This window comes from Temnothorax nylanderi, unplaced genomic scaffold, assembly GCF_030848795.1.
Source record: "Temnothorax nylanderi isolate EJ_2023f unplaced genomic scaffold, tnyl_v1.0 TNYL_tig0003_pilon, whole genome shotgun sequence".
NCBI lineage: Eukaryota > Metazoa > Arthropoda > Insecta > Hymenoptera > Formicidae > Temnothorax > Temnothorax nylanderi.
In genome coordinates this window covers 3,649,319-3,665,161 of record NW_027249065.1, presented here as the reverse complement: position 1 = coordinate 3,665,161, position 15,843 = coordinate 3,649,319, and the positions used below count along the sequence as shown (strand labels likewise).

Genomic DNA, 15,843 nt, shown 5'->3' with positions numbered 1-15,843 from the left:
GAGATGTGGCACGCGAATCGGTTCGCCAAAGTGACGTGACGCGCGCGTTCAATGCAGCGACTTCTATTCATCTGCAGGAACGAAATTCATTGCGGTTAAAATCTGACTACGCCTTGGAGCGAATTTCATACGGATGTAGATTTATGTTAAAACAATTTAGAAAATATATTCTTGGATTTTCGCTGTTGCTTTTCTCGGCGGAATTTAAATAATAAATTGAGTATATCCAAATGTGTCTCACTTCGAAATAGATTTTTACAACTTAACTGAAAATACAAGAATATTACGACACTTAATGTTAAAAAATAAAGTGATAATAAATATCTTAACGCTAATATAAAATAATGTTCTAATTATAATACTGATAGAAATTTTCCTATTTTTTTTTTACAAATAATAATTAATTAACTAAAGACTCTCGATATTAAAATTAACTAACAACAGGGAAAAGTGGGCTTTGAGAGTCACACGCGGACAGTTGTACGTGAGTTAATGTAACATTTAATTAATAATTTAATGCAAATTATTACATAGAGCATTAACTCACGCACAACTAACTGCGTTTGGTTCTCAAAGCTCACTTTTCCTTGTTACTCGTATTTTTTTTATATGAGTAATCATAAAAATTGATATCGTGTCAACTCTCAGTTGTTTAAAAAAGGAACAATTTTAAATATTTACGAAACGAAATATTATAGTTATACTCTACAAGCGGTTTTCTCAGATATATCCGTCTTTTCTATTTTCAAATTCTCATTTATCTACTGTTTGGTCAAGCAAAGGAAAGTTATGATAGAAATTTAGGCAATGATAAATTATATAACGATATTGGTTTTGAAAGCAAAAAGATACGTTAACAAAAATAGAGATGAAAATAGGAAATATATTCACAGCGTCATAATCTAGAAAAATTTATGAATAATATGAATAATAAAATATTTAATAGTTTTATCTCGGATAAAGCTCATCTCGACAGAGGAGCAGCGGAAAAGCAACCGCGATTAGAACAAGCGGGGCGCGAGAATGGAACGCTTTTGTAATCCTTGTAAATATGACGCGCTTTACATTAATTTATGAACGAGGCGACCAGCCGAGTAACGTCGAGCCGAGGCGTCGTTACGATGATATACGCTTACAGGGGTGTTATTTGGATTTCATTACATGCACCGACAAACGCCGCCACCCGCCCCTGGCTCACCCCCGTCGCGCAAATCACGCGTCTCGACATGTACGCTGAGCAATTCAGAGCGCACGAGATAATAACGCGACGCGGATAGTTTTTTCGTGAGGAAGCGAAAATATAAATTCGTCGCGCTGATTGATTTCAACGCGCCCGGAAATCTGTTAATCGGCCACACTGCGCAATTTCCGCCGCCGAGAGCGAATCCGCAATTTTTTCGACACGATAAATACTTGATGCTCGCGACGGCAGCCAATCGCGCCGATACGAAGGTAATACGGTTCGGCTCGATTCGGCCACCAGAAATTCAACCGGTTAATTGCACGAATTTTCCTTTTTTTTTTCCCCCGGAAAAACTATGCGATCGGGATAGAGAGGTGGGAAAAGGCACGCGCCCGATCGCGCAGCGAGAGAGGGCTAAGGGTCGATATTTTTTATTGTCGCTTAAATCCCCTTATCAACGGCCGACAGACAACGAGATAAAAAGGGTATAAAGCCTCGGACTTAATGATAGCTGTCTGACGGTAGATTACTTTTACTACTGCCGCTCGTTCTCACCACCGCGATTGGACGATCTTCTCGACTCCGGTGGTTTCCTCCAGACCGTCTGGCGATTCTAAAAAGCAGATGCAGCCGCGGTTCCTCCTTCCTGTCTTTCTCTTTCTACCTCTCTCCTTTTCCTTCCTTTCTCTCTCTCTTTTCTTTCTTTCTTTCTTCCTCGTTCCTCCGCTCGCTCTCCCCACGCTCGCACTTTTTTCTTTTGATTGTGTACCTCGTCTTTCTTTCTCGCTCGTTCCCGTATCTCTCGAAGAGTTTCTTCTCGTTCTCATTCTTCCCGTATGATCGTGTCTCCCTCTATTTCTTCCTCACGCTCTCGCTCGCTCTGCGCGGACGCTATTGGGGTTTACGGTTACGGTTAAGTAGAGGGCAAAGAGATCGTATCGTTTTCCGAACGATTTGGCTAATCGAGTGCCGGTGGCTCGAGATCTCCCTTTCCGCCCGCCGATCCCTCGTCGCCGATCGTAACTACGTACATCCAAAGTGATGCTGGGAAACTCCATGACCGAGTATTTAAACCGCGATCGCGCAACCGGTACTTGGCGAAATCTGGCGACTGGTCATTTCCCTTCGAACGGCAACGCTTATGGCGGCGCAATGGCGAGTTTGCATATATATTTGGATCGGTTAACAAAGACGCGATGATAATGCTAATAATACCAGCGAAACAATACACGTATAAAAGCAATCGGATATATGCAAAGTTCATTCACTCGTCCACTGTCGTGATTGTTTATACGGATTAATAATTTAATTTTGTCACCAATATTCGTCGCACATTTTTATATTGGAAAATAATAAATTTATCTTCATTCATGTGAAGAATTAAAATATAAAATAATTGAAATGGATGTTTGACATTTACGATTTATTTAATCATAAAAGCATTATCGGCATGTAGGAATTTGAACTCGGATATCTATACTTACTTATAGTAACTTTCTAAACTGACAAAATATAAATAAAAGATCCCCTACGATTCAAGACGAAAATTGGTTTTATTTATTTCAAAAGTATTACTGTAAGAATCTCGATTATCTGAGTGAGATTTTATCCTATTCATGCAAAATTGATATGACTTTGAGTTTCTCCTAAAATATGTACCTAAGTCAAGATCAAATTTCAATTAGATATCGCTATATTTACGATAATAAAGTTTATCTCTGTCCGCTTGTTCAGCTTTTCATATTTCGTTTAACGGGGGAAATTGTCCTTATCGTTTCGCCGCGTATCAAATTGCCGCGCCACATTCGGCAAATGTTCGGACTCGGTCAGCGCGCAATGTCCGGTCAGGAAAAAAAAACCCGAATGAAATAGTATCCTGGATCGAAAGTTAAACCAGTTCGGGCAGACCGTGTATCTGGGCTAGCGTCCTTCTTTTCCCTACAATTGTAATAATAAGCGGATAGAGCGTGGCGATTGCTTTCGACCGAGCGGCCAATCATCGGAAACCAATGTGGACGGTAACACGAAGAACGAGCTATTTTATCGCAACGGTATTTTAAGGAAAGTATTCAACGACGATGGAGAGGACGACGATCAGGAGATTTGCCAAACGAGGTCTCTGTTTCAAACTCTGTTTCACGTTGCAATTTACGGCCTTTCCGCGGATACGCGCGCATGCTCTTCTAATCGATATTAAAATGCGTCGCATTCGATATGAGGAATGTGATTGACAGTCTTTGTTACGTCGAACTATGCTCATATCATGGGCAAAATATTAAAGAGCGATGCAATCCATTTTCGTGCGCATTGACGCGCGCGAGTAGACTCTACACGAATTTCATTCTCAACTACTATTACGTTTATAAAGGTGGGGAATATTTTTACGAAGAAACGCGGCTTTAGTTTTAATTTTTTCTACTTTTTCTAATTTTCCCGAAAACTCCCTTTTACAGATATATCCGTATATTTTCTTCATTAAGTAAAACTCAAGATTATCTTGGAAAGAAGTATAGGCATTTTCACCCTTTCGATCAGACATACATCCTTTAGCACCGTCGAGGGCAAAGTTCGATCGCAATTATACGCGGTAAGATTGTTTCATAAACGCTAAATTGCACTCGAGATAAGTCCCAGGTGGGAGACTACCCGAAGTTTACGAGATGAATGCAAACGCGCAATGTGTCTACTTTATAGGGCGTTTCTCCTTTTCTCTCGACCCTGGCCGTCCACTCTTCTTCGCTCGATACACCCTGTGGGTGGTCGATGAACGAGACGGAAACAAAGAATGAAAAAGGGAGAAAGAGTAAGAGAGATACCAAGCTAAAATAAAATTCTGCTTACGCCACTGTTTCGGATATTACAGCAGATATTTCAAACGTACGGGCACAATGGATCACCGCGCGTAACTCGCACGTAGCTCATCGCATTTATAATTCAAACGTCTGAAGTGGCAATAATGGCGGGCGCGCCGTCGATACTTAATACCGCCACGCTGAAACTCAACGCAGTAATGGAGTATATTATTTTATTTTACGAGCACGACGGCGCGTTCCCTCGATCTCGAAGATATCGATATTGCGCGGCTTCCCGACGTGCGGTCCCGATTTTAATAAATTCCGGCTTTGCCTGCGACGATACAGCGCGCCCGGGAAGCATCTTAAACTCGGTTTAATGCTGGCTGTACTATCACCCCCCCCTATCTTAATATCGACGATAATTTCCACGCGTAATTTAATGCTCGTTTTTTCCTTAGAAAACGTATTCCGATAAATCGGAAATTCAATTGACAGATCGTTACAGGAATTGTATTGTATTTTGGCGACTGGCAAAATAGAATTTATTGGAAACAGAAAGCCTGAATCAGCTGTCAATTTGATAGAAAATAGAATGGGTGTACAAGAGTGCAATAAATCGTGGCGAGGCCACTGCTCTATTTTTATTGAACGTTATAGCCGCAGCCTAGAAAGTTTCGACGGTTCGCCCCCACTGTCCTGACAGTCATTTCCTTTTCTTTCAGGAAGGTATCGGCTCGCTAAAAGTGGTGCCTGGGGGAATCGAGCTAAGAGGTCAAGCTGCGGTGTTAGACGCCCTCGTGGCCTCCAGTCTGAGATCTCGGAGGGGCAAAAACTTAGTGCTGGAATCATGGAGTAATTTTACGGCCTCGGCGAGATCTCACGATGGTCGGCTTCTCGCGCGATTAACAGTTGGTAAGTTATATTAATGGTCGCATACAGCAGCCTGCATTTTTCATACAGCCCGATGTCGAGAGGTAATTTTAATTTCCCAGGGAGAGAAATAAAATTATGCAAACGGCCTAATTTAAAACTATACACGTACAACGAAAATCTAGTTTCATGAAAGATACCTATTCTAAATTACATGTATATAAATAATGTAAAATTTGTTGTGTCATATAATTACTAATATATTTCAGATTTAAAATCATTGAGAATATCCGATATAAATTCTGCTTTCAGGGGAGGATCGCGTCGACTGTGTGTCCAGAGGTTTCCGAATAACCGATCCACGAGGAGGAGTGCTCTTTTCCGCGGACAAGGAACAGGTTATCGTGGGAGCGGAAATGTTAAGGGTGACCGGCGACGGTGGTGCCGTTTTTCAAGGGAGCGTGCAGACTCCGCTGGTCAGAGGCGAATCGGGACGTGGTCTTAAGTAAATATATTACAAATATTTTAACAGCGTACGCATACAGGATATTTAATTTTGTGCAATCGAGAAAGAGTCGTGAGATAGATTTCCCCACGAACTATCCAATTACCCTGATATTGTTATCTACAAATAGACGATTTCTCGATATTGTTTCCAAATATCATGCATTATTTGCCTTCATTAATGTTCGTATCAACATTTCATTGAAATTCAATATAAACGCCCGTACACATAATTATATCATGCAGCAAGTAGTAATTACACGAATATAGTCAGATGAATCGAATCGTGTAGCAACCGTATTATCGTTCAAATCGGGCAGTTGCAAAAATAATTTGTTAAACTCGGATATGATCATCAATCAGTCATCAGTTTTTTTTTTGGCAAATTCCGCGAGATACGTGAAGTTTATAGGTCGAGGATAAAAGCGCATTTATATTTAGGAAGTAGTCCATCTCGGCAGACAAACTAATAATAAAGACGCCGAGTAAATGGGATCAATCGATCGTCCTCGATCGTACGACCGAATAATATTGCGTTGCAACGATGTTCCGTTTCTTCGCGAACAAGTCATTTCGGAAACGTCAACTCCCTCCCAGCCGCACCTTCAATCATCACACTTTCGGCCCGAATAAGTTCATACAATCCCTTAACCCTTCTGCCCCCCCCCCCCCCGTCTTCATCCTCATCTCTCACCGAGCACCTCGGTGTATTACGACGAGAAATCGAAGTCCGCGAATGGTGGCGACGGTAGGACGAAGGGGGTTGGAAAGATAGCAAAGAGGGGTACAAAACGGAGTTGTACCGCCCGCCGCACCGCGGTTATTGATAGCGCCGGGCAATTTACAGACGGATTTACGATTACAATAAAACTTTGCTCGCGCGGAAAATTATATTCATAGGATTGGATTTGCGCCAGATATGAAATACCGCGGATCCTACGAGTTCACCAAGAGGTAGGATGAACAGAGACAGAAATCGAAGCACGGGAAGGTGACTGTGTATGTGTGTGTGCGGGGGAGGAGGAGGGGGATAAGGTGGCGGAGTAGAGCGGTAAAAGAGCAGCTTCGCGGAGAACGGGAGGAGACGAACGAGCGCGTGGACCATCTCCTCCGCACGGAGAATCGATTATTGCTCGAGTTCGACTAGTTCGACTTCGGGCCGCGAGAGTCAATACAGATATTACTCTGTTGCCGGAATACTTGGATATAATACGACGGTTTACGGGCATACGGAGATTTACGGTGTAATCCACGTCATTGTTGGAACGTAATGCACTGAAATTGAGGTACACGAGTCCGACGCCATCGCTCATCGGACAATGATTGTATAGCTATCTATAGCATCCGTGTTTTATTTTAAATTACAGAGTTAAAAAAAAGTGTTGCATTATTCGTACAACTTTGCACACTTTTCATTAAAAAAAATTAATACGAAACTAACGAGATAGTTATATCGACATAAGAATTTATATACATAAATATTTTCTATATGTTCTTGATATATATATAGACCATTATTACATATATTGCCCCAAGACATTATCATATAGTTATCCTTTTGTATAATACGTGCGTTACAATTATTAAAATATTCAAAATTAAAATTAATTTAAATTACATTTTATTATTAAAATATTCTAATATCACTGAGATATGTACTCAGATAAATTCTGATAAAATCTGTACAAAAATTTCTTCTATTTCACGGCGAAATATTTATCGAATTTTATGTCATTTTTCTTTCAAATAATATAGAATTAAATTATCAATAAATGGATGGGTTATAAAACATTAAAATAAAATTAAGACATTGTAAGAATAAATATAATTGATAACCACCGCATTTTTCAACATATTAAGTAAAATATATATTACATGTAACAAATATTTTTTGTTTCTTTTATTTACTTTATTTATAATGCATAGTCAAAAAAATATCTCTGAATATGGCTTTCTTATACTTATGTATGCATATAATATTTAATCCTGGATAAGGATAATATAAGCCTTAAATACTATTAAACATATATTTGGAAAGAGAAAAAAATTAAATATATGTGTCAAATCTTAACTAAACAATATTTACATTTTTCTGTACATGCACATAAATATCTTTTTCTGAACTTTATCATCTATCATGCATCCTCAATAACGTACGAACACTATGAAGGAAAGATAACTAAATGTGAAAATTTTATATCTCTTTAAAATTCACCAATATTTATTATAACTTTTATAGCTTTAAAATTTATCAATATTTGTTATAATTATTATATAGCTTTATTTAATCTCTTTCTGCTTTCCTTTCTCTCATTATTTATTTAAACAATTAATTAAATAATTTAAATATATAATGCATTTTATAATAAAATAATCCTAAGAAAATTATTATAATATATTTAATTTTCATGGTATTCTCAATTCTTGAAAATCCTATCTGCTATAAAGTACTCTGCAAAATGTATAAGAGCGATAATGCTTTTACTAGATTTTTTGATAATAATTTCTCCTTTAAAAAAGAAAAAGTCAATCATCGCTTAATTTTTACCGAGCTTTCTTTATTTGCGAAATATTTCCTATTACTGCTTTTATTCATACTTGCAAGTTTCACAAATTTTAAACGATTGATGGATTTCGCAACATATATATTTTTAAATAAAACATTATAACGTATGTGTCAATAAATGAATACGTCCTATATTGATATAAACTGCGTAATATAACGAAATAACATATAATAGCTCTATTTCGTAACGTGCTCTGTATCTGTACAAATGCATCTTCGTATTTAAAGTAAATTGATAACAATAAATATCCAGGATTCAATATTGAGATTTTAATCTGTTTAAACCCATCCATTTTAAAACAACGGATCTGTGAAAAGTAAATTTGATAAATACATAAATCTAAATGCATTATATGTAATGTATATTATACTTATATCTCGTACAATTTTCACAGATCCGTTATCTTGATGTAAAATAAAAGAATTTACTTACAGGCACGATGCGCAACAGCGGAGTTATAACTGCATCGTAGCTACGTTGATCTGTAAAATAAAAAAATATCCAAGTTATTGCAAGTGTTCAAAATAATTATTATTTTAACAAAGAGCTTATTATTATACGTCTTAAATTTGTATGTTTATTTATTTCTGAATAAATCTTTATTAAAGTAATTATGTAATTTACATAAAAAGTTATTGTTAATTATAAATTAAAAAATTTATTTCTTATATAACTATAAGAATCGGATTAATTTTGATACTTAAAAAATTCAATAAAATATGATATTCAAGATATTTCAATGAAAATGAATGATTAATTCCATGCAAGGGAGTATCAAATGTTAAATAAAATAAAATATTACTCACCCCACAGGTGCTCCGCGCGCCGTTGCCCGATGCCTTCCCGGGCCTCCTCCTCCTCCTCTCAGAATCCTTTGAATCCCAACCTCTAATTGTCAGGTGCCTCTTCAGATTTTCACTTACGAAATACTCACTCGCGAGCACACAGTTAAATTATACGATCGCGTTCGAATTAATTACCAGCGTACTACGATCGCGATACTTTGCACGGCACTCCTGAAATTAAAATGTGATTAATTAAGATGCGATAAACGTGATTTGTCGCGACTTGACTTTTTGCAAATTCATTAGAAATACGTCAGCTCAAACGAGGTCAAATATCAATAGGCTTTAAAAATCCGTTAAATTAAAAAAATCCTCGTTCTTCCCTCTCGTACACTCGCGCTTTTTCAAGCCGATGCTCGCACAGTATCGACTCGCGGAAGTAAGGTTAATGGTCGCGCGGCGCTTCGCACGTCACTACGGCACCGACGTTCGTCACACGCACGCTTTTATGTAGCGACGGAAAAGCAACGCGGACAGATTACCGTACGTAGAAATTACCTCATTATCGTCCACGTCTTCACACAGTCCACACGTCCACTCGAGATGTCTCGTGAATTCGCACGGTACGCAGTCGGCGGCGTCGGTCGGCGTCGGGACGAGAATCCGCAATGACGCAGGCAATGACGGAGAGACGGGGAGCGTTCGAAAATCGCGCGGCCAACTTCACGTGGTAGCCGCCGCGCCCCGCGCCGCGCCGCGCCGCGCCGCGGCGACGCTACACCTGTTGCTCCCGGCTTGAATTCAGAAAATTGCCGTGACGGATAAATGATACACACACACGCACTTCAGAGCGACGACTAATGTCACGACGAAAGGGACACGCGAAATACGAGTCGAGAATAAATCGCGCTGCGCGAGATTCGGAAATACGATCGTCGCTTCGCCGCGAAGGATATCTCGCCCCGGGCGAACGAACCTCGTTCGAGCATACCTCGCCTTAATGCGCGATTTCGGAGATCACTGGCACGCCGCGAGTTCGTGCCGCGCAAGATAACGAATCTGAGAGAACACGCGGGTCTATTCGTTGTCTACGTGCGTCTCTAATTACGGACCGTACTCACCAGTCACCGAGTGAACGCGTCGCGACGTTCACGCAGCTCGGAGCGATCCGTTACGCGCCCATCACGTCGTTTCACCGCCGGCCGGACAAGGAGGGGGGGGGGGGCGGCACTTCACTCCCGAATCCCGATATCGCGCGATACTACGCGAGTCAAGTTCACACCTAATCAAAACGCGACGGACCGTTTCAAAATTTAAAAATCGGCGCGCAGCGCTGCAAATACGCGCGATACATTTCGCACTCGTAAATCCCGTCGAATATATGCGATATTAATGGACAGTCGATATATCACTGGCTTCCCACTGCTTTAAATCGCGTTATCCGGCAATTCGATAAATCTGAATTCACGCACCACATTGGCACCATCGCGCTTTCGATCCGAAAATCACAGCGAAACGTGGCGGAGCTCGATGCTGGACACGTCCTGTATTCTCACTTGATCGTTTTAACGAGGATAACCGTCGGCCGAAATGTCGCCACGAGACGATAATTTGCACTTTTCAACCGTCGTCGTTTCGATGCTCCTACTTCGGATGAACGAGTCGAGCGCGCGATCGTATACCTGCGTATATTCATTATATCCACTTGAATCTTGAAATCCTTGAACAGTGATACCAGAAATTACTATAGAATACGGAGTCGTGGCTCTTCGACAACACGAGCGGCGGAGATGGAGCGAAGGTATAGTAATTAAGCACGTCGCATGGCGCAGCGTGCCGAGGGGTTCATTCCGTTTCACGCATATGCGCGCATTTTCTATAGTAAACGTAAAGCCCCTTGCACAATAGGCGATAGCGATAGCGATAGCGACAGCGACAAGGTTGCCGACAAAGCTATACCTTTGTCGGCAACTTTGTCGCTGTCGCTATCGCTATCGCCTATTGTGCAAGGGGCTTTACGTATGCTATAGATAAATGCGCGCATATGCGTGAAACGGAACGGACCCTAGGTCACAGTATATATGTGCCTAGGCCTAGGCAGCCTACCCCCACTCTATTCCCGCCGCTCGTGACGCTCGTGTTGACAAACGGGCCCGCGCGCCCCGTGCCCCGCGCCCCGCGCCCCGCGCCCCGCGCCCCGCGATCCTTCTCTATCACTATCTAATCGGTAAACGCTTCGACACGTTCGCGAGTTGCACATCGTTGCGTTATTTGGCCGTATTGTCCTCTGTAAAGAGACAGAAGCCAGTAACCAAAGAGGAAGGAAGGCAAATCGCTATCATTGATCAATCCGCGTTCATAGAAGACGATTGAATCTTGTCGCATATAACGCGACGCACGGAGCGACTCCGCGTGTGTCGTTGTCTTCCCGCTCGAATCTCACCACGCGAAAGACAACGTACTGACTTTATAATTTTTACATACACAAACAGCGTGTCGTATATACATAATAATGCCGCGAAATACTTATCGCGCCGTATGATAAATATATATATACACGGAATATATATTCAGTGACTCGGATTTCAAATTCCTTTCGACGAACGGACTATTGTCGCATTTTATATTTTGCCTTGTAGATTCTTTAGCGTCACTTAAGATAATGATAGTAATGATAGCAATGAATGACTGAGAGCGTTTTGGAAACTTAACGCGGTGTACTATTTTATTTGTCGCGCGATATCTAAATTTTTGAAGCGTGTTGATTTGTTGCAGGATAGAAAAGTTCTCGAGTCTCTAGAAATTTTCTATTTTGTAGCCGATCAATACGCTTAAAAAATTTATCATATGACATATGAAATATTACCATAATACTGAAAATTTAGATACTGTTATTTGAATATCGTGTACTTTAATTATGTATAAAAGACACTTATTGTCTCACTTGTCAAATATAAGTAGTATAAGTATATGTATTTAAACCTCGGCATTTAAATATTTAAAGCGCGCCATATTCCAACTCAATTATTAAAGAAATGATCGCCGTAATAATCGGAATAACAATTATTTATATTTCCCATCCTTTAATACTTTGATTCTCGTATTGCACATGTAATAATTAAATCGTGCAAAATATTCTTTGATAAATTGCTGCGAATCTTTTTTGATAAATAACACCATCCCTCCGATGTATTCATCAAGTCGTAAATCACGCAAGTCAATTAATCACGCGCACTGATAATTGCTGATAATTCGTGGGGAATAATCGTGTTTCGAAGGGCGACACACGATACAGACTATACAGTTCGCTGCTTTGGAAGTCTAATAATGATATTGTTACTTGAATCCTATATTCGACGAATGTGCCGTGCAGTTTATTAATTAATATTGTTCAATTTATATATTATATAAGAGACGCGATAACGTGTATATAAAGTTTTTTTTATTTCTCGCGCATTGTTCTTCACGACAAATTATTTAATCAATATTTGGCGGAAACATCGAAGGAAATTGTCATTTATCGCTTAACTTTCCAATCTTTAGCATCGTATATCTCTATAATTAAGTTGCAAATTGAAATTCTGTTAAAGTAAATTCCATCTGAGAAATTAATTGAAGAGCTAACTTCTTGAAACTTAAAGAAGGAAAATGTTTGCGGAAAGGCCTCCTGCTTCAATTTGCTTGTACCTCGAAAATTGCTAGAGCCTCGACAATTTCGCTAAGGAAAAATCGTCTTCAGGTGGATTAAAGAATTTCTCGTTAAAATATAAGGCGCGAGAGAAGTGGAATATTTTATATGTAGCGCATATGAATCTATTTAAAAAGTACCCGGATTTTGTCTTTATAATTTTTGGGGGTTTACTTATAACTTATTCAGCCCTATATCCTTTGAAATATGTTCCTTTTCGGTTGATACATCACTCTCAACGCCGTTTCTATTTCTGGGAGCAGTTCTAGTACGCTTTCTTCGTGATCGCGCGTAAGTCCGTTTGCGAATTTTCCTTGATATCTTCAATTGTGTCGAATATTCGGTCTTTTAACGTGAATTTGAACTTAAAAAAAAGAAAAAATCCGCAAGGATCCAAAAGTAAACCTCCAAAAATGATAAAGACATAGGTGGGGAACTTTTTGAACACAAATCTCATATATGTTTGAGAAATATATATATTTAAATCAAATTGTACTGTGCAGGCTCGAATCGGCGACGAGGTCCTTGAAGATAAACGCTCCTCAGCGGGTGGTGATCGAGTCCTGGGCGAGCGAGATTTCAGCCTCCTGCCTGACGGATTTAAAACTACAGAGCGTTCACGGAGCCATCCGGCTTGACGCCAAGTCCGTCTACATAAAGGGCTTGAAAACGGCGATTCCGCTACAAGGGCACTCGTCCAGGGAGCAACAGCAGCAGCAGCAGCAGCAGCAGCAACAGCACTCCGGCAGATCTTCGTCCGCTCATCAGAGCCAGAAGGAGACCACCATCTATCAGCTGTGTGCGTGCGCGAGCGGCAAACTCTTCCTCGCCAGGTCGGATGGCAGTTGTCAGGCCGACAAGTCGATTTGCTAATACAATTACGCGGTAGTGTATTGCGAAATCACGGACGATTCATTAGGAATCGTTGCGAACTACGTGACTCAGTGATGTGTTAGCGAGAAAAAAAAGAGAGCGTGAGAGAAAGAGAGCGGAAAATGCACTGCGATCGGCCATCAGCGCGATCGGGGACGAGGCCTTCATTGGAACACTGCAAATGATATCAAACGAATCTGTCGCGCCAAACGGGCGAAAGAAAACCCCCGAAGTGCACACACAACGTGTCAGCGGAGAAAGAGTTAGAGAGAGAGAGAGAGAGAGAGAGAGAGAGAGAGAGAGAGAGAGAGAGAGAGAGAGAGAGAGAACTCGGTAAATACCGAGTATGATATAGTTGAAGCTAATTAATTATTCCCAGCACGCGCTATTTTTCGATGAACGCGGCGTATGCACGATACGCCTTCAAGTGCCGGGCGCCCTTCGAGAATCTCTGGTTTACTTAGGGCCTAATCTGACGACCTGACGAGCGGCGTCGCGAACCCCTCCCCCAAAGTGCATACATGTCAATTAAATGGAATTGCATCGAGCGCTTTTCCTTTTTTTTCCCCTCCTTTTCTTTTCTCCCCGTATTTTACAGTTCAACGTCAGTCACGTTTAATTGAGTCGTCGTATAAGGGCACAAGCGGGCGTTGTTGCGGCTTCAATCCCGCGCTTAAGGCACACGTCAATCTTCCCTAGTCACGGCGTTTCACGGCACGAGCCAATCTTCGTTCCGTGAAATATCCGACCGATCCGGCGCGACGCACGGCGAGACGCGCGAATAAACGCGTCGGACGTTTTCCCTCGCAGCGGGGAACGCGCCCGTCGCGCGGACACAAAGGGAATTCTCGCGAGGCCTTGACCGGAAAGATTCTCTCGAATTCGCGGGTATTCGAGGAATTCTCTCTGAGGAATATTCTTCCGAGCGACATTCACCAAGAGGGGGCTTCCCTTTAACTTTTTCTCGCGCCAGCGCCGTCGGTCAATGCGATACGCGAAAAGGAAAGCGCGAGATTCTCGCCCGAAAGCCGCCGTCTTGCATTGTAAAAGAAGACGTCTCGCGACGCGCCATTTCCTCCGTCGTTTCGCGGTGCGCTCGCTCGCTCGGCGTCCTGGATTCGGCTCCAACTTGTATATTTCCTCCCCCGGCGGGGCGACATTTGTCGGGGGAGAGCCTTCGAGATATCTATCGCGCGGGAATCCGAAAGAAATCAAATCCCCGTGATATCGCGAATAGAACGTGTATAACTATATGTGTACGTAGCCGAACGTTAACGCGAGATGCTCGGACTGAATTCTCGCCTCACGTCGTCGTTAGAAGTACGCGACCGCGAGGTCCTTAAAAGTTCAGCGCAATCTTTAAAAAGAGAAAGATCTGAAATTAGGTGGCTGCGTGCTGGATGCGATGCTGAAGACGACAGATGAAGATGGGAATTCGGAACGCTTTGTATCGCCGGGGCGAGACGCGCTTATCGCCGTTAGACAGTGCCCGATAAAATCGAATCGACGAACTCCCCCACGAGATCATCCCTCTTTCGTTCCCGTCCCTTCGTAGCACTTCCGTCATCTCCTTGCGCGTTCGATATTTTGTATTCTGTGTACCGGTTGTACGCCTCGCGCGGCGAAACCACTTGTAGGCAAATCGTTCGTAGCTCTCCCTGCTCTCCACAAGCCCGGCGCTCTCGCACGGTGCTGATGGCGCGAGGGGCATGCACCCTTTCAGGGAGACTATTCCTCGCGAATCGCTTGTTTCTAACGCGGTGTCATGTTTAACCCGTGCTCCGATACAAAGTAGAAGCGTTGTTGTAAGTAGAGCGACGACTGCATCGGGCTGCGCGTGCCGCCGGAAAAGGCGAGAGAAAGTTAGAGAGAAAGAGAGTATATATGTGCGTGCGTGTGTGTGTGTGTGTGTATGTACATGAGAGACTGTGAACGGTAGTGTCACGCAACAGGATCGGATCGCGATCCAGCTTGTACGCTGTACATCGGCCATGTCCATTTATTTATGTATGTGGCAATAAAGTCGTTATTGTTACTATTATTATTAATTGTCGTAGTCTATTATTGAACGTTGTCAATATTATTATTACGTAATTTTATTTAATTACGACATTATCGTTCCGTAGAAATCCCATAGATCCATCGTCTTACGAGGATTACGTTGGATATATTTTTTGTCCAAATTTTTCGTTATTGGTCCATTAGCCTTACCATTCTTCCAGCTGGATGCGCTACCTTCCCTCTAAGGGTGTAGCTTTCAACGTTACAGGTAGGTTTGTTATTTCCGTAACATAAAACACCCACAAATGACCAAATGATATATGCATACACATCCGTATTCAATAGGTAGGTACCGCGTTCTACAGTTTCCACCAATTATAACTCATGTAACTAACAACTGCCGCAAGGGCTTTGTTTCGCTCGACAATAGCGAAAACTTTCGTAACAAAATTACAATTAAAAATTAAAAATCGACTTCAATTCAAAAATACAAACGACCCGTCCGATCACGCTTGTTTGTTTGTGAAAACACGCGGGCGTTGAAATTTTCAGAGCCGCGGCTGTAAAATTCATCCAT

At 41.6% G+C, this 15,843-nt stretch overlaps 1 protein-coding gene and 1 long non-coding RNA gene across 4 annotated transcripts in view; one reads left to right on the top strand and one right to left on the bottom strand.

Annotated features, from left to right (window-relative positions):
• Nucleotides 1–10,072, bottom strand: part of LOC139772578 (uncharacterized) — a 181,431-nt gene extending 171,359 nt beyond the window's left edge. Inside the window, exons 1-3 of the long non-coding RNA XR_011718166.1 lie at nucleotides 9,263–10,072; nucleotides 8,726–8,935; nucleotides 8,352–8,401 (exon numbers count right to left, since the gene is read on the bottom strand). This is a non-coding gene — a long non-coding RNA (uncharacterized lncRNA). The remainder of the gene's footprint in view (nucleotides 1–8,351; nucleotides 8,402–8,725; nucleotides 8,936–9,262) is intronic.
• Scgdelta (sarcoglycan delta) overlaps nucleotides 1–15,313 on the top strand; it is a 191,916-nt gene extending 176,603 nt beyond the window's left edge. For all 3 annotated transcript variants that reach the window (XM_071706365.1, XM_071706383.1, XM_071706373.1), the window contains 3 exons: nucleotides 4,701–4,890; nucleotides 5,161–5,353; nucleotides 12,896–15,313. In XM_071706365.1, coding sequence (XP_071562466.1) covers nucleotides 4,701–4,890; nucleotides 5,161–5,353; nucleotides 12,896–13,265 — 753 coding nt within the window. In that variant the 3' untranslated portion in view covers nucleotides 13,266–15,313. The remainder of the gene's footprint in view (nucleotides 1–4,700; nucleotides 4,891–5,160; nucleotides 5,354–12,895) is intronic.
• Nucleotides 15,314–15,843: the final 530 nt, after the last annotated feature.